This window comes from Capra hircus, chromosome 10 (assembly GCF_001704415.2).
Source record: "Capra hircus breed San Clemente chromosome 10, ASM170441v1, whole genome shotgun sequence".
NCBI lineage: Eukaryota > Metazoa > Chordata > Mammalia > Artiodactyla > Bovidae > Capra > Capra hircus.
The window spans coordinates 20,715,414-20,741,254 of NC_030817.1; the positions used below are offsets into that span (position 1 = coordinate 20,715,414).

The 25,841-nt window shown below is 48.4% G+C and overlaps 1 protein-coding gene and 1 long non-coding RNA gene across 5 annotated transcripts in view; one reads left to right on the forward strand and one right to left on the reverse strand.

The window, feature by feature from the left end:
- Positions 1-14,457, forward strand: part of MAP3K9 (mitogen-activated protein kinase kinase kinase 9) — an 85,875-nt gene extending 71,418 nt beyond the window's left edge. For 2 of the 4 annotated variants that reach the window (XM_018054016.1, XM_018054017.1), the window contains exons 9-12: positions 1,123-1,191; positions 2,620-2,732; positions 3,991-4,797; positions 6,358-14,457. In XM_018054016.1, the coding sequence (XP_017909505.1) occupies positions 1,123-1,191; positions 2,620-2,732; positions 3,991-4,797; positions 6,358-6,842 (1,474 nt within the window). In that variant the 3' untranslated portion in view covers positions 6,843-14,457. The remainder of the gene's footprint in view (positions 1-1,122; positions 1,192-2,619; positions 2,733-3,990; positions 4,798-6,357) is intronic. The other 2 variants (XM_018054018.1, XM_018054019.1) reach the window with 1 other exon arrangement.
- TTC9 overlaps positions 14,525-25,841 on the reverse strand; it is an 81,901-nt gene continuing 70,584 nt past the window's right edge. The window contains exon 2 of the long non-coding RNA XR_001918646.1: positions 14,525-16,881. This is a non-coding gene — a long non-coding RNA (tetratricopeptide repeat domain 9). The remainder of the gene's footprint in view (positions 16,882-25,841) is intronic.

The window sequence follows — 25,841 nt, forward strand, 5'->3', positions numbered from 1 at the left end:
TTAGTGGCTTTCCAAAGAGCTTCTAAGGTTGACTATTAGACATAAAGGTGCCCTCAACCTGTAACTGGCCTTGGCCTTGCTATTTCTCTGAATACTAAGATTTCATGTCCAAAATCTATTTTGCTATGCTAGAAGGTGAAAATAAGTTTTGGTTCATGAAGGATGGACTCTTTGAAGCCAGTCTTTGGAAATCACTAGTTACCTTGGAACAGAAAATTTAGATATGTAGGGCAGGCCTCCCTAAGCTATGTAAGAATTCAGTGATGGAGTCCCCTGGTTGCTCTGCTGTACTAAGTTCTGAAGTGCAAGCACTCCCCAGTCTGTCCCTTGAGCCTTGGCTAGAGTGGGGTTGAGCTCGGGCTGAGGAACCTAGTCACCCTGAATCCTTTGGTATTTCTGACATTAGTGTGATTCCAGGTAGGCTTTGCCAGGTTGGCTTATGGATCCCAACAGTCTCAATGGTTCTGTTTCATTTCAATGTATGTTTTGTCTTGCCAGTAAACTCACTGCATTTCAACATTACACAAAACATTAACTTTAGAATTTTCTTCCTTCTTACATAGATTTGCCCTCAACACTTTTGAAGCAGTTCAAAATATGTGACTTAATTTTTCATGATTATCAATTCCTCTGAAGAAATAAACTCTCAGGAAAAGACTTAATGTTGGGAATTTTTGAGAGCTTCCGTATGATACTATTTCTAATGTTAGTCCCTGTTGACTGAAGAAAATATATAATGACAAAAAGCTGTACTGAATTCAGCAACGTTAGGTGAATTTGCATCCCCATCCTTTAAAAAAAAAACGGTATGTTTCTATAGGAAACATATGCACCTGTCTGTAATCAGCAGCTATCTATGGATTCACAGCCCCCCCACCACCACCACCCCCGCTAATTAAGCTGTGGCTGCCCCTGGGATGTTTATCCCACAGATAGGGAGGTCATGGACCTGTGACCATTCCAGCAGGGCCATCTTGTTGTGATCCCTTCATGGTGTGGGCTTTGCAAGGGGAGGGCAGCTGGCGACGTAACAGGAGCCCAGCCTTGAGGGTTCTCAGGTGGGAGAGGCTGAGCGGCATGTAGCCACTGTTGCCTGCTACTGATTCTCTTTATTCATTGAAGATCCCCTCAGAGACGGGAGAAAGCTAATGGTTTAAGTACCCCATCAGAGTCTCCACATTTCCACTTGGGGTGAGTCTGATCTTCACCACCTCATCACATGTACTATAATAATCCTCCTCCCCGCCCCCGTTTCCTTGTCCTCACAGCACACCCCGCAGAATCAAGCCTCATTATTGCCAGCGCCATGCTGACTCTTTTTTTGGGAAGCAGTACCATCGTGCACCTTGGGAAAATTCCTGTGTTGGTCCGACTTAACGTTTCCTCATTGCCCTGACCACTCCTGTTGTTAAGGTTCTCCCAGCATCCTTCGTTTTAGGGAGTCAGTACATGGCTGTTTATCCTTTGGTCTTCAGCACAGGCTTTGATGCTGCTGATCTGAATTCCCTGGATCCAGAGCTGGAAGGGATTTATAAGATTTTCAGTCAGAAGTCTCAGGCTGTGGGTTTGGCAGCATATTTCTCTCTGGCTGTGTATTTTGGTTGAAATCACTGATGTCTGGAATGTACTTTAATCACTGGTATTTCTGATAGCACTGGAAACAGAGATCTGCAGGCGGGGGAAAAAGCTGGTCCTTCTCCCTCCCTGGAGATAGGCTGGGAAGAGTGGGCTTTAGTTGAATGGCTCTCTCTAGTGCTAAAATGAGAGCTGCCCCTGATTATAATCCCAGTATCTCCTTGGCAATCATAGCCCACAGATTCCTCAGGCCTCCTTCACTGTTCTTTAGGAAAAAGACCAGTGCCTGTGGGCCTCTGATGCCCTGTCCTGTAAGAGGGTTGGCGGGGTACCCAGTCTGTGTCCTTGGAATTACTGACTTGCCACTGGGAGCTGATAATGGGGATTTGAAAGCCAGCTCCTGTCCTCTTCCTCTCCATTCCCAGACAGGCCGAGGGTTCGAGTCCAGCCTTATGTGCTACCCACATAGGTCTGTCCCAAAGTGCACTGGGTTGACGCAGCTTTTGTCGGTCGATTTTTGTATTTGAAACATGGATGGCTTTGGAAGTTGCCTAAGCATGCTGGAGGCTTGGAAGGAGAAATCGAGAAGTGGTGTGAGTGGAGTGGCCTGGCCCATCTCTGTGAGCTCATCGCCCAGTGCTTGCCTTGCCCTGCACATCTCAGCATTGCAGTTTTTCTAATGTCACCGGTGTGTTATATTATGGTTGGTGTCTGTGGAGTCTTGGCTTGTCCCTTAAGTTGGGCTTAGGCAAGACCCTGGCCAGGGCCGGGCAGTCCTCATTCCTTCTGTTCTCTTGCCAGCCTGCCCAGGAGGTCTTCCCACAGCTCCATGGCAGCATGTGTAGGGGTGTGTCATGCCCCTGCTTTTCTGTCCCTAGAGCATGTGCACTTCTGTTAAAGAAGCAAGTGGGCTCAACAAGCTTTGTTGCCTGTACCCTGAGGCTCTTGGGCTTTGCTGTAATGAAGCAGATGGGGAGAGGCCCACGGAGCTGAGGGTAAAGGGAGTAACCAGTTCTGACAGTTTCATCTTTCCCTCTCATTCAGCCTCAAGTCCCTGGTAGATGGATATAAACAGTGGTCGTCCAGTGCCCCCAACCTGGGGAAGGGCCCGAGGAGTAGTCAAGCCCTGCCGGCGTTCACCAGCCTTATGGAGATGGGTAAGCATTGCCTTTGTCTTAACTCTCCCCTGATCCCTCAGGGAACTCGTGGCCAAGCTTCTTGGACTCTTTCAAGACCTCTAGCACTGCTTCGTGGGGCTGTTTCCTCCTTTCCTCAACTCTTGGCCCCGCACCCTATTCTCTCTGTTTGCCCTACTCCATTACAGGGATATTTCCACATCACCACCGCTGCCATGGACTCTGCCCTTGACCTCCTGTCCCAAGGGGCTGGTTATAGTCTCCTTAGGGCAGTGAGGCACAGGGAGGCGTGGAATCAGGCACTTGCCTTTCCTGGGTCTGCTTCCTTGTATTTTAACTTGGGGAGTCCATAGAATGGGAGATGGCAATAGAACCCCAGTGTTCCTCCAAGGAAGCTCTTCCAGTATGGCCCTGTGATTACTAAATGTGGAAGGCCTTCTCCAGGCTGTCTCTCAGAAAGTATTCCTCTCTCTAGAATTCCAAGGTCATAATCAGTCAGTCCATAGGGTAGATTGGCCTTCATCCATGCCGAGTATTCTAATCCTTTGCAGGAAATGGGTCTTAAGACAAGTCTGTAGATTGTCAATTCTAGAAATTCAAGGTCCCTTCCCGTTTTTAATTAATTTTTATTGAAGTATAGTTGCTTTACAATATTGTGTTAGTTCCTGTCTGTGTGTTAGTCGCTCAGTGGTGTCTAACTCTTTATGACCCCATGGAGCCTACCAGGCTCCTCTGTCCGTGGGATTCTCCAGGCAAGAATACTGGAGTGGATTGCTGTTTCCTTTTCCAGAGGGCCTTCCCGACCCAGGGATCGAACCCGGGTCTCCTGCATTTCAGGCAGATGCTTTACCATCTGAGCTACTAAGGAAGCCCAGTGTTAGTTCCTACTGTACTGCAAAATGAATCAGCTATACATATACATATATTCCCTCCCTTTTGAACTCCCTTCCCATTCCCTTCCAGTTTCAAGTCGTAAAATAATTAAGGATGTACCTGTTCTGGGAAACTGACAGGGCACTTCTATGACAGAAGGAGCAAATTGGCAGATCCCCTTTTCTGCAAATGGGAAAACAGGCTCTGAGATGGAGAGCGACTTCCCCATGTTGGTCACTGTTGAGTGTGAACTCCTGTTGGTTCCTGGTCCTGCACCCCTGACTATTCAACCTCTGGATCCCTAGCACTAAGCCAGGGACCTGGGGTAGGGGAGAAGGACCAGATTTTCATTCTTGCCGCCTCACTCCCATCTTCTGTTCTCCCTCCACTTCTCTCGTCTCCGCAGAGGACGAAGACAGCGAAGGCCCACGGAGTGGGGAGAGTCATCTCCCGCCATCACCCAGCCAGTCCTACCTCTGTATCCCATTCCCTCGCGGGGAAGATGGGGATGGCCCCCTCAGCGACGGCGGTCACGAGGAGCCCACCCCGGTCAACTCGGCCACCAGTACCCCTCAGCTGACGCCAACCAACAGCCTCAAGCGGGGCGGCCCCCACCACCGCCGCTGCGAGGTGGCTCTGCTCGGCTGCGGGGCCGTCCTCGCCGCCACGGGCCTCGGGTTTGACCTGCTGGAAGCTGGCAAGTGCCAGCTGCCGCCCCCGGAGGAGCCCGAGCCACCAGCCCGGGAGGAGAAGAAGAGGCGCGAGGGGCTCTTCCTGAGAGCCAGCCGGCCCCGCCGCAGCACCAGCCCCCCATCCCGGAAGCTCTTCAAGAAGGAGGAGCCCGTGCTGTTGCTAGGAGACCCCTCCGCCTCGCTGACGCTGCTGTCTCTCTCCTCCATCTCCGAGTGCAACTCCACCCGCTCCCTGCTGAGATCCGACAGCGATGAGATCGTGGTGTACGAGATGCCCGTCAGCCCCGTGGAGGCCCCGGCCCTGAGCCCCTGCACCCGCAACCCCCTGGTCAACGTCCGAGTGGAGCGCTTCAAACGAGACCCGAAGCAGTCCCTGACCCCCACCCACGTCACCCTCACGGCCCCCGCGCAGCCCAGCGCCCACCGGCGGACTCCTTCCGACGGGGCCCTCAAGCCGGCTGCCCCTCCAGCCAGCAGGAGCCCCTCCTCCAGCAATGGGCTGAGTCCCAGCCCTGGAGCAGGTGAGACCTGCCCTCCTCCTCCTCCTTACTCCTTTCTCTTGGGGCCTCCTTCGCTTTGGGGCCTCTCTCCCAGGAGTGGAGATATCAGGCCAACCTCAAGTTCCTCCTCTACCTCAGCCAGTTGAGACAGGCTGTTCTGGGCCTTGGGAGGGGACTGATGTCTGTCCATCCTGTGCCTCGGGGCGGCCTTCCCTGAAGAGGGGAAGCAGACAGGCAGGATCTGGGGAGAATCTGACCGGGACTCCTGTGAGATGCTCAGGCCCCGGATCTGGGAGCGTACGGTCCAGTACTTTGAGGGCGCATCAAGGGTAGGAGGCAAGCTCTGTTTGTTGCCTGGAAAGAAGACTGCAATTACAGGGAGGAATCTGGCCACACACAGGGCAGTATTTTTTGCACGTAGCCCGGCTCTTGCCTGTCATTACAGAGTGAGTACAGACCATGAGCATCACACCCTGCATCTCTCATCCCTTACTCACACCTGACGCTCAGACGTGGAGATGTGGCCAGGTGAACTGCTGGGCCACAGCACACCCAGTCCTTCTCTGGCTGACATCTGAGACACCTGAGCATACACTCTCCTGCCCCATCCCTTGCTCCCTAGAAGACCTCTATCTGACATAAAAACCACCTGAAATCCCATAGGAGAGGAGGGCGTGGCAATACCCTTTCAGTGAGACTCGAATATGAGTGACAGCTGTACTTTACTATTCAGCTTGCCCTTCTCCTGCTCAGATTTTTTGTTAAAATCAGGTGGCCTCTTTGGAAAAGGAGACCCCCAGATTACTAGTCTTTAGGTTTCTGATGCATTGGAGAAGGAAATGGCAACCCACTCCAGTGTTCTTGCCTGGAGAATCCCAGGGACCCGGGAGCCTGGTGGGCTGCCGTCTCTGGGGTCGCACAGAGTCGGACACGACTGAAGCGACTTGGCAGCAGCAGCAGCAGCAGCAGCAGCAGGTTTCTGATACCTGCTTTGTCCTTGTCGAGCATGCTGAGTCGCTTCAGTCGTGCCTGACTCTGTGCAACTGTATGGACCATAGCACACCAGGCTCCTCTGCCCACGGGATTCTCCAGGCAAGAATACTGGAGTGGGTTGCCATGCCCTCCTCCTGGGATCTTTCTGACCCAGAGATTGAACCTGCGTCTCTTATGTCTCCTGCATTGGCAGGCGGGTTCTTTACCATGAGCGCCACCTGGAAAGCCCTTGTTCTTGTCACATGTTTATTAAATGGATGAACTGAGAATGAAAGACATTTCCTTAAGTTGTTTCATTACAGATATGACCTCATGTGTCCCATTATTATAAGATACAGGGACCATGGTCTGTCCCCTGGATATGGTCTGTAGTTCACTGTTACACCCCCAGTGCCTGCCAACACACTGCATGACAGAGTAGGCGCTCATTTTTCAAGTTATCCCAGGTGGTCAGGGCCATGGTCACGGGCGGGGAGTAAGTGGCGCTTGTGGTCCGTGAGTGTGGGAGGGTGGGGCGGGGAGTAAGTGGCGTGTGGTCCGTGAGTGTGCTCTGTCATCTGATGCCTGTCCCCTTGTCTCTTGGACCAGGAATGTTGAAAACCCCCAGCCCCAGCCGAGACCCAGGTGAATTCCCCCGTCTCCCTGACCCCAATGTGGTCTTTCCCCCGACCCCAAGGCGCTGGAACACCCAGCAGGACTCTACCTTGGAGAGACCCAAGACCCTGGAGTTTCTGCCTCGGCCACGTCCTTCGGCCAACCGGCAACGGCTGGACCCGTGGTGGTTTGTGTCCCCCAGCCACGCCCGTAGCGCCTCCCCGGCCAACAGCTCCAGCACAGAGACACCCAGCAACCTGGACTCCTGCTTGGCCAGCAGCAGCAGCACTGTGGAGGAGCGGCCGGGCCTGCCAGCCTTGCTCCCCTTCCAGGCGGGGCCGCTGCCGCCCACCGAGCGGACGCTTCTAGACCTGGATGCGGAGGGCCAGAGTCAGGACAGCACTGTGCCGCTGTGCAGAGCTGAACTGAACACACACCGGCCTGCCCCTTATGAGATCCAGCAAGAGTTCTGGTCTTAGCATGCAAAGGGTTGAGGGCGGGCAAGGGGGGACGCAGGAGGAGATGGGGAGGGGAGCTGGCTGGCACAGCCCTTTCTCAGAATTGGACCCCCCAGAGCCTCCCGCCCTACTTCTTGCACTGATAATGCACTTTGAAGATGGAAGGGATGGAAGCAGGGCCCCTTCAGAAGGCTTCTCACCCTGCAGGGCCCTTCTCCCCAGGTCCGCTGGAGGGGCTGTGGCCATCAGCTCTGGCTGTGTTGGGGAGGGAGGGGTGCGTGCATGTCCCCCACCCTCCACAGTCTTCCTCGCCTTCAGGGTGACTGCAGTCACTCAGCCAAATCTGCCTGCTGCTCCCTCTCTTCAGCCCCCAGGGGGTGCCCTCCTGGGGTCCCTCTGTTAGCCCTGAGTTCAGCCTTCCTCACACACCCAGTATTGGATGTTCTCTGATTGATTTTGCTCCTCTTCCACGTGCTTTCCTGACACCCATGAATGAGAATCTCGTTTGGTGTGAGATGTGAGCTTTTCTGCGTCCTAAGCCCTATGGTGCCGGCTAGAGAATGGAAGACAGAGTGCCCCTGCGTTGGGCACAGGAATTGAGGGAGCTGGGACCACCTGCTGCACTTCCATGCACCCCCACTTCTTTATTTGAGCCTCCCAGTGGTTCGGGACCTGCCTCGGTGAGAACTGGAAAGAGGAGGGAATTAGGAAATACAGTCGAGTTGCAGTAAAGAGGGTAACAAAGTCTGTCTGTCCTCGTTCCTTTCATAAACACTCAAAAAAGGGCAGAAACCAGCACGTGTTGACAGCACCCATCTCCTGCTTGGGGGTCCAGATGTGATCAGACCCGCTTCTGAATCAAATATGCACCCATCCCAGGAATTGCCTGGGGAGGCTCAATCTCTGGTGTCAGTTCTGAAACCAGAGACAAAGTTCCTGTGTTTGGCCCTTTTGTCATCTGATCTGTATGTGTCTTCCCTTGCCTTGATCTGCCCTCCAGTCCCTGGAATTAGTGGATTTGAGGTTATGTGTTTGGTGGGGAGGTATCTCTACCCTGCACCAGAATAGCATGTAGAATTGGGTCCTAGTCACTGGGAGTTGGAGCCATGGGGCTTCCTGCTCGCCCGTTGTCATTCTGCAAAGCCCTTAAAGTCAAACGAGCCCTTAGTAGTTCCTTGCGTGAATGGATGTGGTGGCTGACGATACCTGTAAGGTGCCCTGTGAGCCCCTCATGTACCCTCATCTTCAAGTGCGAGTGTGGGAGACCGACCAGAGCTTTTTGTCTCCATGCACAGGTAGCCCCCACTGCGGGACCCCCGACCATGAGTTGGATAGGAAGGAACAGAGGCCAATCCTGGCTTTTCTGGAATTCATTTCTGTGGCTTGAATGTTGATCTTCTGGAGCTTTCTCTCCTCTCTTCCTCTTACCCTGAGGCTCCCGAGGCAGGTGTGAACAGTTGTCTTTGAGTGGGGATAAGACAGGAGTAGAGTCCTTAGTTCACGCTCCTCCCGACCCAAGACTCTCTGTGTCACTCCCTCGTCATTTATCCTGGGCTGTTTCTCTGCAGGCTTTGGGGGCCCACCTGCAGCTTCCTTGCGTCTGCTGCCCGGGTGCAGGACAGGAGAGCAGCGCTGTTGGCACAAGTGATGGATTTGGTCACTGCTCTCTCTGTGACTGCTAGAAGTCCTGCCCTGAGGATGACAAAATGCGTGGCCTTGGTTTTCAAGCTGTTCCTTGTTTTACGAGCCCACTGGCAGGCACTTAGGTTCAAGGGCCCCACCTACTTTTGGGCGGGGAGGCACTGTTGGTTTTGTTGCCCAGGGTTCTATTGTCGCGTCTCATTTCTGTTTCTTTGTTCAGTGAAGACAGTCCAAAAGAGATGATTTTTGCTCCCAACCCCACTCCTTGGCTAGAGGGGGTGGGGTGGGGGGGCGGTGCTTGAATCTCATCAGCTCAGCCAACCAAGTGACTGCTCTTCATCCTCAGATGGCCTGTGCCCTTTCCGAGGGCTCTCCATGGCCCCAGGCCCTAAGCCACCTTCACATCTCTAAACCCTTGGCCCCAGTCTCTGGTCCTCTGGTGGGTGCAGCCTACACTGTAGTCCAGGCCACCCTGGCTCTGGCCAGTGCTCTGGAATGAGACGAGGAGTCTTAGCTTTTTAGTCATTTTCTGCTTTTTGTCATTTTGTCTAGAGTAAACCCTTGCCACTGGCTGGCAGCTTGAACCCATTTCTTCCTCATCCGCCTAGGGGATGACAAGGGAAGGGGGGGGCTCAACTGTGGGAGGAGCTATACCTACAAGAGGCAGAAGCGGGGTTATTCTGAAGATGCTTCTGTGGGCTTCCATGATGATGGAGGACTTTCCATCTCTCAGCTCCTTCAAACTGGGTCTCTGAGGGGCCCCCATCTGCCACTCTCTCTCTCTCTGGGGCAAGGCTTGGGTGGGATAGGATCCTATAGAATAAGGTTTGGGTTGCCCCCCTTTTCCCTTTCCTCAGACACTTTCCACTGCTCTTGGCAGATGCTCCTTCATGGAAGATGGTGATGGGAAACAGATACTGCTCTCTGCCCCTCTGGCTTCTTCAGTTCATTCCACTGATTCTACATAGGATTGTCCTCTGTCCTTGAGGATCCAGGTCACTGCCAGGGGCTGAATAGATGTCCCAGTTATTTTAATATGTTACGTCTAAAAGGCTTTGAAGGATGCCCTTAGCTTCACATCCTTTAGTATCAGGAGCGTCTATTGTGATGATGATGGTGATGGTACCTGACATTTGGATGACTCAGAATAGGGCTAACCCTTCCTCCTAACCTTTACAAAAGTACGTTATTTGCCTTCTACCTTTGATATACTTGGTGGTAGAGAAGGGGAAATGCTTAAAGATGAAGATCCAAGTGAAGAGAAGTTAATAAGCTGCTTGGACTGATGGCTGAGTTGGGCACCCAGCTCTAAGACTGAATGCATTGGCTCTGTTCTCTGTTCTGCTTTTGCTGTCTGACCTCGGACTTGTCTCTCAGTCCCTCTCAGATTTCCTTCCTGTAAGAGCAGCCGTCACCTGCTTCCCTCACAAGGGCAAAAAAAGCATGTATCAGAGCAGGTCCGAGAAGCCGTGGCTCCCGGCCAGCAAACAGGACAAACTGCTGAAGTTGACGGTGCGGCCCCCACCACCTTTGCCTCTGGGGGACTTGCCTACTTCCTCTGGCTTCTGGAAGAGGCAAGATTTGGAGTTGGCCTAATGACTAATGGGGACCGTGGTCAGGCATGTGCTTTTCTACTGTATTTATATGGCACCTGGTGTTTACAAGCACCACTCCTAATTGCCCATTTAAGTCGTTAGGCTGATCATCGCTGTCCTGAGTGTCTTATGGAGCAGGAAGTGGGTGACAGGGAGCTGGAAGCAGCACCCAAATGACGATTCGGGGCCTCTTGTTTCTTGGAGTCATTTCCCGGAGTCTGATGTGTTTTGAGGCAGGAATCAGGCCAGCTCCTGAAACAATCTTTAGGAAAGGGTCTGCTGGCCCATGGGACACATGTCATGGTGGGGACTTCATCACAAAGCTGCTTTTCCCTCAGGACACAAGTCACCCCAAGAGCATCTAGGCCTGATACCGTGTCAGCATTCTTGCTCACAGCCCCCCGTGGGAGACTCCTTCCCGCCCCCTCCCCTAGAAGGAAGGAACCCCATCTTGAGCCTTCCTAACTCTTCAAAGTACAGAGCAGCGGGTATTAAAGGATGGCTGTGAGTGGTACACTGCGGGGTTGGTATGTCCGTGCGGGTGGGGCAGGCCCTGCTGTGAATGCAGAACCTTGACGATTTCCACACATGTCTCAGTTAGCCCACCTCTTTGACTCAGGCGTGTGAGGGCAGGTCAGAAACACTGTTGTCTCTTAAAGAATTTTGGGGAGGGGGCAGGTGCTGCCGCTTCTGTAGTGCCAGGCTCTTGTGAGGTCTCTGCCAGAGACTGTGGACTGGGGTCGGGAGAGAGCCGCCCATGGTGCCTTGTAAGGGAACGGGGCAGCAGGAAACTGGTGATCAGAGCTACCCACCCACTAGTGTGATGTCACACAAGTCTCTCCCTCTCTCTCTCTGAGCCCAGCTGTGAGCCCAGGGTGGTGCTGCCTTCCCCACCTGTAGCATAGGACCTTTCTAGCTTGAAAGTCTGTAGTCCCAGGGCCCCTCCTCCAGCACTGATAAGCCCCCCCTGGCTGGGTTGCTTCCCTTTGTAGAGGACTGTGTGTGTGTGTGTGTGTGTGTGTGTGTGTGTGTGTGTAAGTCAAATATTGGCAGTCTCATGTGGCTTGACTGATTAGACCACCTGCTTCTCTCCTTGGCTTCAGGCCTGAGATGCCTTCTTGTCAAGTCACAGTTATTATGAGGAACACATTCCCAAATGTCTCTCTTTGGTCAGACGTATCATTGTTTTCTTAGATCAGGAATTCAAATGAGTAAAACTCCACATCAGAAGGGGAAACCCTCTACTGCTTCTGGGGAGGCCTCATTCCCTGGCTATGCCCTGGCCTTGCTGCCCAGCACCCACCACTGCAGTCACTGGCGTTGGAAGGGCAGGAGGCAGAAACTGGAGTCCTGGCTGATTAAGGCTAATTAATGGGGGGTGGGGGTAGGTGTCTAATTAGCCTGACCTGGCCCTGCGCTTCTGGATGGCCCTATGGCCCGGGTGAGCCTCACATTCGCTTAGATTATTTTCCATTTGTCCTGATGCACTATAGACAGGCTTCACCCCCTCCTTTGTCCATTTCAGATCTTGGGCCCTAGGGGAGCACCCTGGCCTCCAGAGGCTGCTCAGGGAGCCGTGATTTGTTCTTCTGAAGGTTGGGCTACTCCATGGTCTGGAGCCAGTAGGATTGGCCCTTCCTGATTTTTCTTGGCTGTGGTTCTCTGCATCTCCCGCCCGTGGCCTGGCTTTGGGTCTTCCACTCATCACCACAGCTGGAAATAGAGAAGCGTCTCAGGGCCCAGCTGTTGGCAGAGCCAGGAGCTTGTCTGCTCCTCTCTTTGTTTCTTTTGGAAACAGACTTGCCTTTCCCCTGACCCAGTCTCCCTCCTGACTGGTCTGATCCACCCTCCCCGCAAACACCCACAATCTAGTTTTACCTGCCTGATGGGCAGGCGTGAACCTGGCAACTAGATAGGAATCTCAGGACGGACACCAGAGTACAGTGCCAGAGGCTCAGAGACAGGCCTTTCCTGTTGGATTGTGTTGGGTAGATGTCCAGGAAATCAGAACCCAGAGGTCAGATTGGTTTATCTAGAAGGGTCCTGGTGGATGATGGCCCCACGGAGATAGTGGTCTTTCTCTACACTTCCTGAAGTCTAAAACCAAGTTTCATAAGTATTGGGTTAGCCAAAAAGTTAGTTAGGATTTTTCTGTAAAATACAGAAAATGCAAAGGAACTTTCTGGCCAGTCCAATAACCTGTTGCCCGTGTTCCTGAAATCCTTCACCTCTAACTACTTGCTTTGAGAGAGATGGCATTTAAGAAAATTCTGATCTTATGTTCATCATGAATTTTTCATTCATTTCAATTTTTAAAAGTACTGCCTTGAAATATGATTCATCTGGATAGCAGAGGGATTTTTTGGTGTTTTTTGTGACCCCCTTAAATCTTACATCCAAGGCGAGTTGCCTCACCTTACTCTGATCTCAGCTCTGCCTGCCCCTCACCTGAACATGCTGAGGGCAGAGCTGTGAGGCAGGCTCAGGTCTTTTCTGGGCTTCCTTCCTTTCAGGTTCTGAGCTGGGTGGTGACCCTGGGAGTGTTTGCATAGGAATGTGTTGACTTAATAGCAGTGAAACACCAAGGGCAGTTTTCAGCCTTGGACCTGTGGCTGGGGTGACTTTTCCTGGATGGCCCCTAGCTGCTTGTCAGCCTCTCTGAAACCCTGAGGCCGCTTAGAGGAGTGCATGTGTAAAGGGAAGGGATTATAGTGGGAAGGATGCTTTAGAGTCTCCATCTGAAAACTCTGGGACATCTCTGAACCTGCAGAGAAGTGAATAAACCATTTTCCCACTTCCAGAAAGGACCAAAATGGACAGAGACATTTTTATTCCCTTCCACAGGCACTCTACTGCCTGGCCCTCAGTGACCTTCATAATGTCAGCCATCACGTCACCTCCATCGGTATCCTTTTCGCTACCGTTTTTATTCTCTGTCATCTTTATTTTACTCTCATCATTTATCCTTCCCTCCAGTTCCAGAGGCCATGCTGGCTATGGCTCTTTGCTTCATCACTGTCAGAATGAGGCATGGGTTCATCCTGGTCTGGGTATGAGGACTAACAATAAATTATATGAAACCATTGTATTTCTTCTAGGTGAGTGGTGCTGTTCTGAAAGTGTCTATTCTTTTCTTCCTTTTTGACTCACTTACCCTGGGCGTGGGGTGGGAGTATATTACCTCCAGCTAAGAATGTGGAAACCGAGGCTCAGATGGTTATAGGCCCAAGGTCACACAGCTAGGAGTGTTGCTGATCTGTTGGCTCCAAAGTCATCTCTTGTTTTCTGCTGAGCACATTTTAGGCCACTGTTTAGACACTCTGGGGTAAAGTTAGCCTAGCTTAGGTCCGCCATGGCTCTGAGATGGTTCTCTATCCAAGGAGGAGTTGTCCTGTGACTAATCTACCACCAGCCTCTGAGACTGGAGACACCCAACAGGGCTTGCAATCTCCTTGGAGCTCAGCTGACCTCCTCTCTGCACCTGCTACTTTCTTCTCCATCGTTTCCTCTTTATGATTGTGCAGGGGGTGTCGAATACGTCAATTGCGTAGCTCCTCTCCCAGCATCACCGAAGACCTGTGGGCTCTCGCTTCTCTTTCCAGCCCACAGTTGCCCCATGACTGACCACTCTTTACCGCAGCTTCGACCCACATCCCTCTGGGCCTCTCGAATTTGGAAGCCTTATTGTAGCTCCTCTTGGGAACTTGAAATCAGGCTTTTGTCTTTTTATCGTATCAAATCACGTGCCCTTGTTACCCAGTTGTGGCAAAGAAGGAAGGTGATGAACTTGTCTACTTCTTCCTCTAATCTTCCTTACTACCCACGCTAAACACACACACTCATGCTCACACAGTCACACTCACACTCGCACACATGTTCACACACACATACACGCAGATTTAGTCTGAGACTGTATCAGTATTTTCTAGGGAGGTTAAGGAAAGGAGCTGGAGATGGGTTTTATTTAACTCATAGAAAACCTTTCTTTGGGATTTTCCTCCCCGTTAGAGCCTTTGCGTCCAGGTAAAATGGAAGTTCACATACCCTGCTGGTTTTGTTCCTGTGTGTGTAGCTCCTAATTTTCATTTCCAGGCCTTCCCTGCTCCAGTGTCCTTTCCTTGTGTGCTGACCCTGTGTCCTTGAATTCCCATTTCGCTTTGGGATTTAAGTTATTGTAATTTGTCAACAATATTTAAAAATAGAAAAGTCCTGAAGGAAACTTATCAGGTTCTTTTCTTTGGCTTTTTTTTTTTTTCAAGGTACTGTAAATTGTTAACTAGGGATGCCAAGCAGGCTTGGTTCAATGGCTAAACCTCTTATCGTATTACAGCGTAAGGCTGATCTCAGCCTGGTCTCACCACCAGAGCACACAGACTTGAATAAAACTGTTACAATCATGACTTTTAGTTTGCCGTGGTGCTTTGTAAACTTGTCCTTTCCCATCTTTTCTTCATAAGTACACAAGATGTCCAAGTAACTGACTGTTTCTTGACGACTGCCATATGTAGGGGTAAAATAATGGGAGAGAGGGGTAGATATGGTGCAGGAAAGAGGAGGTAGGTGAGGAACCTCCTTGAAGATTTTAGAGACCCCCCAACCAGACCACGGAGACCCACCAACAGGTGTCTACCGAAGCAGTTCAGTCTCTTTGCACAACTGACTTTGCCCAGGTAGTAAATTTTGGCTTTCAGAACTCCTAGCAAGGATGTGCTCTCTCACCCCCATCAGTGTCCACTCTGACGTTCCTGGCGAAGTTGGGAATGTAACTGAGAGGACAAACACGAGTGGAGCCATGCACTTGTGGACAAGGTTTTGCCAGCTGTGAGTCATGGGCTCCTTGTGGTCTTGATACTCTGAATGGCACTTGCCAGCTGTGTGACCTTGGGCAAGCCGCTTAATCTCTCTGCGTCTCTTCTGGAGCAAGCTCACCACAAAGCAGCCTTTGTGCTCACTTTCTGTGACTGTGCATTGGGTGAGGCTGAGGGTGAAAGCAGAAGAATTTTGTTTGGGGCCATTCTTTAGTCCACTGTTTCTCATCACTCAGCGGCATGTGGAAAAGTGGCTTCTGAACTTCCATGTTGACCCGCTCATGCTTTAACACCTCGACCTTTACTCACTCCGTACCTCTTAGCCCCTTTCTCTGCTACCTGGGGAGGATGTCCGGGGTGAGTGCTAGATGCTTAGACTGTGAGGAGAAAGATGACCTTGTGCTGAACTTCAAAGCTGGTTTGACCAGGGCCATATGACCTTTGTCAGGCTGACTGGGCAAAGATAAAAAAAATTGACTCAAATTTTTCCTTGAGAAAATTGACTCCTTGTTCAAAAAAATGCTATGAGAGACATATGTATATAAATTGCTCCATGTTTCTGCAGAGCAGTTTGATCTTGTGGCATTAATTCTATAACATGGACTCAGAAATTTTATTTAGTAACACAACTAGCTACAGTGTGCCAAGCCTTGCACTGTCTTGACCTGCATTATTTCATTTACAACATCTCAGCATCCTAAGAGTAGATCCCATTATTCTCTCCACATTATACTGAGGAAAATGAAGACTGAAGTCAAGGAACAGGCCCAAGGCCACAGAACTATCAAACAGTGCAGCTGGGCTTTGTCTGATTCTAGCCTCTGCTTTCATATCATAGGAATGAGTCAGATGCAGGCAAAGACTTGTTTACAAGTCATCTCAGTGTTATTAGGCTTCTAGTGACTACAAATGACCCAAACAAGATTTTGGGGGTCTACTTCTACCCTCTTCCTCGGTCAACATGGAATCTAACAATATGAAAGCATGTTTCTAATTACAAATTAAAAACAGTCTAAATGCCTGGCAACGGGGTTGCTTAAACTTTCCAGCTCTGCAAGGCATTTATTGAATATCTTTGTGCCAGGTGCCAGCTGGACACTGGAGATTTACAGCTTGTTCGGATACAGGCCAGTTCTGCAAGACTTCATGGTCTGCTAGAAGGGACTGAAATATACAGACACCTGTTTAAGGTGGTCAGTGTTATGATGGTGCTACAGGAGCACCACGGATTGGCATCAGCCTGAGCTGGGGCTTCACAGACCTCACCAAGGTGGTGACATCTGAATTGAGTCTTAAGGGATGGTGGAGCACAAAGGCATGAGATGGCTTCCTCTCACAGCAAGCAGTACATGCCTGTCTCTTTCTTGTGGGAAAGTGACCCCAGGTGATACCTCACATAGGTTCTGATTTTACGGTTCAACCATATGTGAGGTTATACAGCCATTAAAATCAGATTGTTCGAGAATAATTAAGAAGATAGGGAAGCATTCAAAAGTTTAAAGGCAGGATACCAAAAGCTTTAAAAATAACTTGATCCTAATACAGAAAATATACTTCCTTTCCTTTCCATCGTTTAAAAAAAATTCCTTTGATAAGCATAAGTAAAAGATGGGAAGATAGTCAGTTATTGATGTCTCTATGGAGAGGTATTATGGATAACCTAAAAATGTTCTTTACTTTCAAAACTTTTAAGGCCTTTTTCAAAGAATATATGTTCATTTTACAATCAGTAAAACAATCATGACTATAGCAGTTTGGGGTACTTCCTCATGACCCCAGGGGTCCCTGCAGATGCTCCACAGGTCCCTTGCTTTGAGGCTGACCCCCTTGTGCCAAGTAACACAGCACAGTAACTGCAGAAGCCCTGCTCTTGGAAGATGAAATTGGTGCTGGGGCCAGGGCCAGCTTCCCATTCCAAATGGTATCTCTTCTCTTCCTTACTCCTTTGCTCATCATTTCCTCCCAATGGAGAGATGGTGCTGGACTGGTGAGCCGCCTGCAAAATGCAAGCGAAACCTGGTGAGGAGACAGGAAAAAAGTCCTAAGAGAGAAGGCACATGGAGGTCTTCAACAGGGCATAGCTGGTTAGGAATGTCTGGTTGTGGATGGGCCTGTCATGAGCTCTTAGGTTTGCAACACATAGACACACCCCTCCATGAAAGGAACTGGGCTGGGCCAAGGCACACCACACCCTGTTTAGTTGATGATGGAATGTGCTTCATTCAAGGCTGGGATGTGCTAATCCTCTGAGCCCTCCAGTCCCCACCCAATCTAGTCTGACCAGCTCAAGTTGGAGAACACGTTCTGGGGTAGGGGCATGGGGGTGGTGGTGGTGAAGAGTGGGCTTCTGCACTTTGCCCTGCCCCTCCTCTCAGAGGCTGGTCACACTGCAGCTACCCAACTGGGAGAGTCTCTTGTGCAGTCTCAATGGCGGGCACTGGAGACTTCCTTGTGAAAGGGGTAAGGGGGATCAGCCCTAGCAAATATGCTCACCAAATACAGGTCTGATCATGTTACACCCTAAGGTCTGTAAGAGAAGATTCACATTCGTTAGCATGACCTTGAGGGCCCTTTACCATCTGGTCCCAATCTACCTTCCCAAACTCCTACCACATTGTCCCTGCCCCAGGCCATCCCCATACCTAAGATGCTACCCTTCTCTGCTACCTGTAAGACTTGATCTTTCAGGAACAGAGACCTCCTGTTGGAAAACCATTCTCCTTTGTATGAGCATGAAACCACACAACTGAAATAGGACTTGAACCCATTGGCCAGAACTCAGACTGGGACTTGAACCCACTGTCTTCTAATTGCAATCACATACTTGGTCTCAGGACTTAATGATTAGCTCAGGTTCTTGGCTTAAAATCCAACATTCAAAAAACTAAAATCATGGCATCTCTTCCCATCACTTCATGGCAAATTGATGGGGAAAAAGTGGAAACAGTGACAGACTTTATTTTCTTGGCATCCAAAATCTCTAGAGATGGTGACTGCAGCCATGAAACTAAAAGACAGTTGCTCCTTGGAAGAAAAGCTATGACAAGCATAGATGGCATATTAAAAAGTAGAGGCATCACTTTGCTGACAAAAGTCCATCTAGTCAAAGCTATGTTTTTCCAGCAGTCATATACGGATGTGAGAGTTAGACCTTAAAGAAGGCTAAGCATCAAAGAATTGATGCTTTTGAACTGTGGTGCTGGAGAAGACTCTTGAGAATCCCTTGGAAAGCAAGGAAATCAGATTGTAACAGGAGGGAAAGGGGCAGGGCACAACTTTTGAAAGAATAACATAGCCCAAGGACACAACATAAACTGATTAGAATTAAATGGGTCCAAGATGGCAGACACACAGACACACAAGATGGCACAGAACGCGGGCGGCTGCAATGGCACACAGAGCGCGGCTGAGAGGAGCCACCTCACGTCTGAGGTCAGGGGCAGAAGCCGGGAGGACCCCATGCCCGAGAGGTGGCGCCCAAGAGGAGCTACCCCACATCCGAGGTCAGGGGCGGCAGCTGGGAGGAGCTACCCCATGCCCAAGGCCAGGGGCGGCGGCCAGGGGTGCCAGGCTGCGACGGCACAGGAATGGCCAAGAGGAGCTACGCCACATCCAAGTAGCAGTGGCTGCATGGGCGCAGGAGGGCCTAGAGGAGCTATTCCACATTCAAGGTTAGGAGGGGTGACGGTGAGGAGATAACCCTGTCCAAGGTAAGGAGCAGCAGCTGCGCTTTGCTGGAGCAGCCGTGAAGAGCTACCCCACGTCCAAGGGAAGAGAAACCCAAGTAAGACAGTAGGGGTTGCAAGAGGGCATCAGAGGGCAGACACACTGAAACCATAATCACAGAAAACTAGTCAATCTAATCACACTAGGACCACAGCCTTGTCTAACTCAATGAAACTAAGCCATGCCCTGTGGAGCCACCCAAGACGGGTGGGCATGGTGGAGAGGTCTGACAGAATGTGGTCCACTGGAGAAGGAAATGGCAAAACACTTCACTATTCTTGCCTTGAGAACCCCATGAACAGTATGAAAAGGCAAAATGATAGGATACTGAAAGAGGAACTCCCCAGGTCAGTAGGTGCCCAATATGCTACTGGAGATCAGTGGAGAAATAACTCCAGAAAGAATGAAAGGATGGAGCAAAAGCAAAAACAATACCCAGTTGTGGATGTGACTGGTGATAGAAGCAAGGTCCAATGCTGTAAAGAGAAATATTGCATAGGAACCTGAAATGTTAGGTCCATGAATCAAGGTAAATTGGAAGTGGTCAAACAGGAGATAGCAAGAATGAACGTTGACATTCTAGAATCAGTGAACTAAAATGGTCTGGAATGGGTGAATGTAACTCAGATGACCATTATATCTACTCCTGTGGGCAGGAATCCCTCAGAAGAAATGGAGTAGGCATCATGGTCAACAAAAGAGTACAAAATGCAGTACTTGGATGCAATCTCAAAAACGACAGAATGATCTCTGTTCATTTCCAAGGCAAACCATTCAATATCACAGTGATCCAAGTCTATACCCCAACCAGTAACGCTGAGGAAGCTGAAGTTGAATGGTTCTATGAAGACCTACAAGACCTTTTAGAACTAACACCCAAAAAAGATGTCCGTTTCATTATAGGGGACTGGAATGCAAAAGTAGGAAGTCAAGAAACACCTGGAGTAACAGGCAAATTTGCCCTTGGAATACAGAATGAAGCAGGGCAAAGACTAATAGAGTTTTGCCAAGAAAGTGCACTGGTCATAGCAAACACTCTCTTCCAACAACACAAGAGAAGACTCTACACATGGACATCACCAGATGGTCAACACTGAAATCAGATTGATTATATTCTTTGCAGCCAAAGATGGAGAAGCTCTATACAGTCAGCAAAAGCAAGACCAGGAGCTGACTGTGGCTCAGATCATGAACTCCTTATTGCCAAATTCAGACTCAAATTGAAGAAAGTAGGGAAAACCACTAGACCATTCAGGTATGACCTAAATCAAATCCCTTATGATTATACAGTAGAAGTGAGAAATACATTTAAGGGCGTAGATCTGATAGATAGAGTGCCTGATGAATTATGGATGGAGGTTCCTGGCATTGTACAGGAGACAGTGATCAAGACCATCCCCATAGAAAAGAAATGCAAGAAAGCAAAATGGCTGTCTGAGGAGGCCTTACAAATAGCTGTGAAAAGAAGAGAAGCGAAAAGCAAAGGACAAAGGAAAGATATAAGAATCTGAATGCAGAGTTCCAAAGAATAGGAAGAAGAGATAAGAAAGCCTTCTTCAGTGATCATGGCAAAGAAATAGAGGAAAACAACAGAATGGGAAAGACTAGAGATCTCTTCAAGAATATTAGAGATACCAAGGGAACATTTCATGCAAAGATGGGTTCAATAAAGGACAGAAATGGTATGGACCTAACAGAAGCAGAAGATATTAAGAAGAGGTGGCAAGAATACACAGAACTGTACAAAAAAGATCTTCATGACCAAGATAATCACGATGGTGTGATCACTCACCTAGAGCCAGACATCCTGGAATGTGAAGTCAAGTGGGCCTTAGAAAGCATCACTATGAACAAAGCTAGTGGAGGTGATGGCTTTCCAGTTGAGCTGTTTCAAATCCTGAAAGATGATGCTGTGAAAGTGCTGCACTCAATATGCCAGCAAATTTGGAAAACTCAGCAGTGGTCACAGGACTGGAAAAGGTCAGTTTTCATTCCAATTCCAAAGAAAGGCAATGCCAAAGAATGCTCAAACTACCGCACAATTGCACTCATCTCACATGCTAGCAAAGTAATGCTCAAAATTCTCCAAGCCAGGCTTCAGCAATACGTGAACCATGAACTTCCTGATGTTCAAGCTGGTTTTCGAAAAGGCAGAGGAACCAGAGATCAAATTGCCAACATCAGCTGGATCATGGACAAAGCAAGAGAGTTCCAGAAAAACATCTATTTCTGCTTTATTGACTATGCCAAAGCCTTTGACTGTGTGGATCACAATAAACTGTGGAAAATTCTGAAAGAGATGGGAATACCAGACCACCTGACCTGCCTCTTGAGAAACCTATATGCAGGTCAGGAAGCAACAGTTAGAACTGGACATGGAACAACAGACTGGTTCCAAACAGGAAAAGGAGTATGTCAGGCTGTATATTGTCACCCTGCTTATTTAACTTATATGCAGAGTACATCATGAGAAGCGCTGGGCTGGAAGAAGCACAAGTTGGAATCAAGATTGCCAGGAGAAATATCAATAACCTCAGATATGCAGATGACACCACCCTTATGGCAGAAAGTGAAGAGGAACTAAAAAGCCTCTTGATGAAAGTGAAAGAGGAGAGTGAAAAAGTTGGCTTAAAGCTCAACATTCAGAAAACAGAGCATGGCATCTAGTCCCATCACTTCATGGGAAATAGATGGGGAAACAGTGAAAAAAGTGTCAGACTTTATTTTGGGGGACTCCAAAATCACTGAGGATGGTGACTGCAGCCATGAAATTAAAAGACACTTACTCCTTGGAAGAAAAGTTATGACCAACCTAGATAGCATGTTGAAAAGCAGAGACATTACTTTGCCAGCAAAGGTCCGTGTAGTCAAGGCTATGGTTTTTCCTGTGGTCATGTATGGATGTGAGAGTTGGACTGTGAAGAAGGCTGAGCGCCGAAGAATTGATGCTTTTGAACTGTGGTGTTGGAGAAGACTCTTGAGAGTCCCTTGGGCTGCATGGAGATCCAACCAGTCCATTCTGAAGGAGATCAGCCCTGGAATTTCTTTGAAGGAATGATGCTAAAGCTGAAACTCCAGTACTTTGGACACCTCATGCGAAGAGCTGACTCATTGGAAAAGACTCTGATGCTGGGAGGGATTAGGGGCAGGAGGAGAAGGGGACGGCAGAGGATGAGATGGCTGGATGGCATCACGGACCAAGGATGTGAGTCAGAGTAAGGAGTTGGTGATGGACAGGGAAGAATTGGACACGACTGAGCGACTGAACTGAACTGAACTGAGGCGCTATGACAGTTCCAAGGCACTGTCAAAAGACCAAGGAGTGGATAGTGGCCCAGAGCCTGGAAATCTTCACCCTGTCGACTAAACATAGATGTACAACTTGAGAGTTGTGAGTTAAGTTTTATTTGGGGCAAAAAGAAGACTATGCATCTCAGATAGCTCTGAGAGACTGCTCCAAAGCAGCAGTGGGGAAAGTCAATATATAAGATTTGGGTGAAGGGGGAGTTTGCTAGTCATGAGGGTCTGATGTCACCATGAAGGGATTTAGTGCTTCTCTAGACATGCGAAGAGTTGACTCATTGGAAAAGACTCTGATGCTGGGAGGGACTGGGGGCAGGAGGAGAAGGGGACGACCAAGGATGAGATGGCTGGATGGCATCACGGACTCGATGGACGTGAGTCTGTGTGCATTCCGGGAGATGGTGATGGACCGGAAGGCCTGGCATGCTGCGGTTCATGGGGTCTCAAAGAGTTGGACGTGACTGAGCGACTGAACTGAACTGAACTGAACTGAACTGAACTAGATATGAGGAGATGCAAGGATTGAGATCATCAAATCTGTTGCTAAAAACATCCAACTATCTAAAGACCTGTCCCACCAGATTCCCTGGAGCACAGAGTGCCTCACTGCGCCCTGAACTCCCTCAGGGGCTGTTGAAGGTGAACAGCTGTAGCAGCATGGCGTTCAGTCTCCGTAGAGGCAGATGGCAAATGCCTTTGTGGTTGGGTCGTTGGCAATGCTCTGGGTAAGCGCCCGTTTGTAGCTGACAGTACATATACACGATGGAATATTACTCAGCCATAAAAAGGAATGCATTTGAGTCAGTTCTAATGAGGTGGATGAACCTAGAGTGAAGTAAGTCGGAAAGATAAATGTTGTATACTAATGCATATGTGTAGAATCTAGAAAGATGGTACTGAAGAATTTATTTTCAGGGCAGCAGTGGAGAAACAGACATAGAGAACATGGACTTATGGACATGGGGAGGGAGGAGGAGAGCGTGAGATGTATAGAGAGAGTAACATGGAAACTTACATTACCATGTGTAAAATAGACAGCCAGTGGGAATTTTCTATATGTCTCAGGGAACACAAACAGGAGCTCTGTAACAATCTAGGGGGGTGGAATGGGGTGGGAGATGGGAGGGAGGTTCAAGAGGGAGGGGACATATGGCTGATTTATGCTGAGGTTTGACAGGAAATAACAAAATTCTGTAAAGCAATTACCCCTCAATTAAAAAACAAATTCAAAAAACTTTTTTAAGAGTCTTCTCCAGCACCACAGTTTGAAAGCATCAATTCTTCAGCACTCAGCCTCTTTATGGTCCAACTTTCACATCCATACGTGACTACTGGAAAAATCATAGCCTTGACTAGAAGGACATTTGTCAGCAAAGTAATGTCTCTGCTTTTCAACACGCTGTCCAGGTTTGTCATAGCTTTTCTTTCATGGCTGCAGTCACCATCTGCAGTGATTTTGGAGCCCAAGAAAATAAAGTCTGTCACTGTTGCCGTTGTTTCCCCTTCTATTTGCCAGGCAGTGATGGGACCGGATGATCTTAGTTTTTTGAATGTTGACTTTAAACAATAATGGGTAACATTACCGGCATCTTTTAGCACCTGCCACACTGGACAGAACTCCCGGTATTCTTCACCATCATGTACTCACAGCAGCGGGGATGTCAGGTCCACTGAAGAACGTCCATGATAAAACAGTGGACATCACTAACTTAATGGCATCTTGACTGTGAACTCATCTTTTTAGCGTTCTGTGTGATGCAATGTGAAGTTCACATAAAGCCGTATCTGCTGCCTGTAGACACACAAGGTTTGTCTCAGGGAAAGCATACACGTGATTGAGTGGCCAGCTGAGCTGGCTGCGTCCTCTTTTTTTTTTTTTTTTCCATAGGACACCAGTTTTACTCAAGAGAATGATCATCAAGACAACTACAATTATTCAGGCCTGAGTATTTGGTAGATATTTTCTTGAACATGAATAAAGTGAGACTGTTACTTCAAGGAAAACAACTGACAGTATTTGTCTCCAATGATAAAATTCAAACTTTTAGGTAAAAATTAGGATTTTGGAAAATTGAGTCTGTCATGAGCTTGACAGCCTGCTGATACTCAGGAGATTTTTCTGATGCGATTGGTAGCAATGTTAATGAGTGTGATTTCTTTTATGTCATATAATAAAATGTGTCAACCCTTAGAAGTTCTGCATAACTCAGTGAATCAATATTTTCCATATGACAGTAATGAAGTTACCAAATCAAGCCTTCAGAAATCCACGCAAAGCCCAAGATGACCAATGGATTCTAATACAGCGTAGTATGAAAAGTTCAAGGTTGTGGTTTCAAATTCCACATTCCAACTGGCATTTAAGAAATTATAGCTTGTTGAGTTTTGGTATAGTATCAGAGAAGAATACCCACGATTATCTGAAAAGGCTATTAAAATAAGCCCCTTTTTTTTCCAAATACATATTGGTGTGAGGCAAGATTTTTTTCATACGTTTAAACCAAAACAAGATGCTGAAACAGACTGAAGGCAGAAGGTATAGAATTTGGCTGCCTTTTATTAATCCAGACATTAGAGACACACAAAAATGTAAAGTAATGACTCTCTTTTCGTAGAATTTTTAAAAAATATGGTTATGTTCATTGATAATTTCTTTGTGTTTACACTTTAACAAGTTTATTATCGTTATTTTTAAATGAATTGATGCATTTAAAATTTTTTTCAACTTTATTGAATATGGTAGATATAAAGCACATGCATAAACAGGTACTCTGGGGGCCTCAGTAATTTTTAGAAGCCCTAGAGGATTTGAGTGACCACCAGATGGCGCCGATGAGAATAAAGAGCAGACTGTGTGTGCGTGAGTAATGGGAGACAGAATAAAAGTGGGCTTTGCAGTAGTTTTAAGGTATGAGATTTCCTAATAGCATTGATATTTGTAGACTCCGAGGAAAGTAAGTGACAGACCCAAGACTTAATCAGTGGGTTTTCACAATCTAAATTAAATAGGCAGATTTATGCCAAATAATATATTGGATTTTTTTTTTTTTTTAACTTCTAACAAAAGCCAAGCACATTCCTTGGAGAAGCTCCCTGAAGTCTTGGAAACTAAGCAGATTAAACCAAAAGAGCTCAGTCTTTTTCCATTTTGTGTTGTTAATAAGATAACATTAATCTCTGGGATTTAGGAGTGAAATGTAGGCAGATTCATTCCAGTAAGGAGTGCATTGTGGTAACCTTACAGCCAGCAGCTCCTTCCCACAGGTCCTGGCAGCCCCCGGTGGGGGAGGAAGTGACTGAGTTGGAGTTGTTGGGGTGGGGGTGGAGAGAAGGTCACCTTTGAGAGAGTTAGCAGGCTTTTGGATGACAAAACAGTATAAATGTCTGGGTTTTGTGTGATGGACTACAAATAGGCGTTGGGAAAACTTCAAGCCAAATATATTTTTCCTTTAAGAGCAGTCTGAAATCGCTGACAAAGGACAGAATTCTCTTCCAGAGGTGAAGTGTTTATTGGCAATGCTCTTTTAAAGGTCACCAAGAAGAGGAACTAGAGTCTAGACTGGGAACTGGCTCTCTGAATGGGCCTACGAGCTGCTAGAGAAACGGATGCAGGGTGGTATCAGCTCTCCCCACCCTCGAGGTTGGGAGTTTATGTGTCCCCTCCTCTGGTATTTATTCATTCATTCACTCATTCATAAACATCATTTGGAAGTTACCATCCATGTGCCAGGCCTTAGGCAACATGCTCTGTCTACAGTGGAGCCTGAAACAGATGCAGTTCCTACCCTGAGGTGGGCTTATTTGAAAAAACACAAGTCAATACTGAAGAAATCTACATATCTTCATGCCACTACCCAGGCATAGACTTTTTAAAATGTTTCGAAATCCGCTGAGCTTATTCTCTAGGAAACCATCAGTGCAACTGGTCAAGTTGACTGAAAGATTTT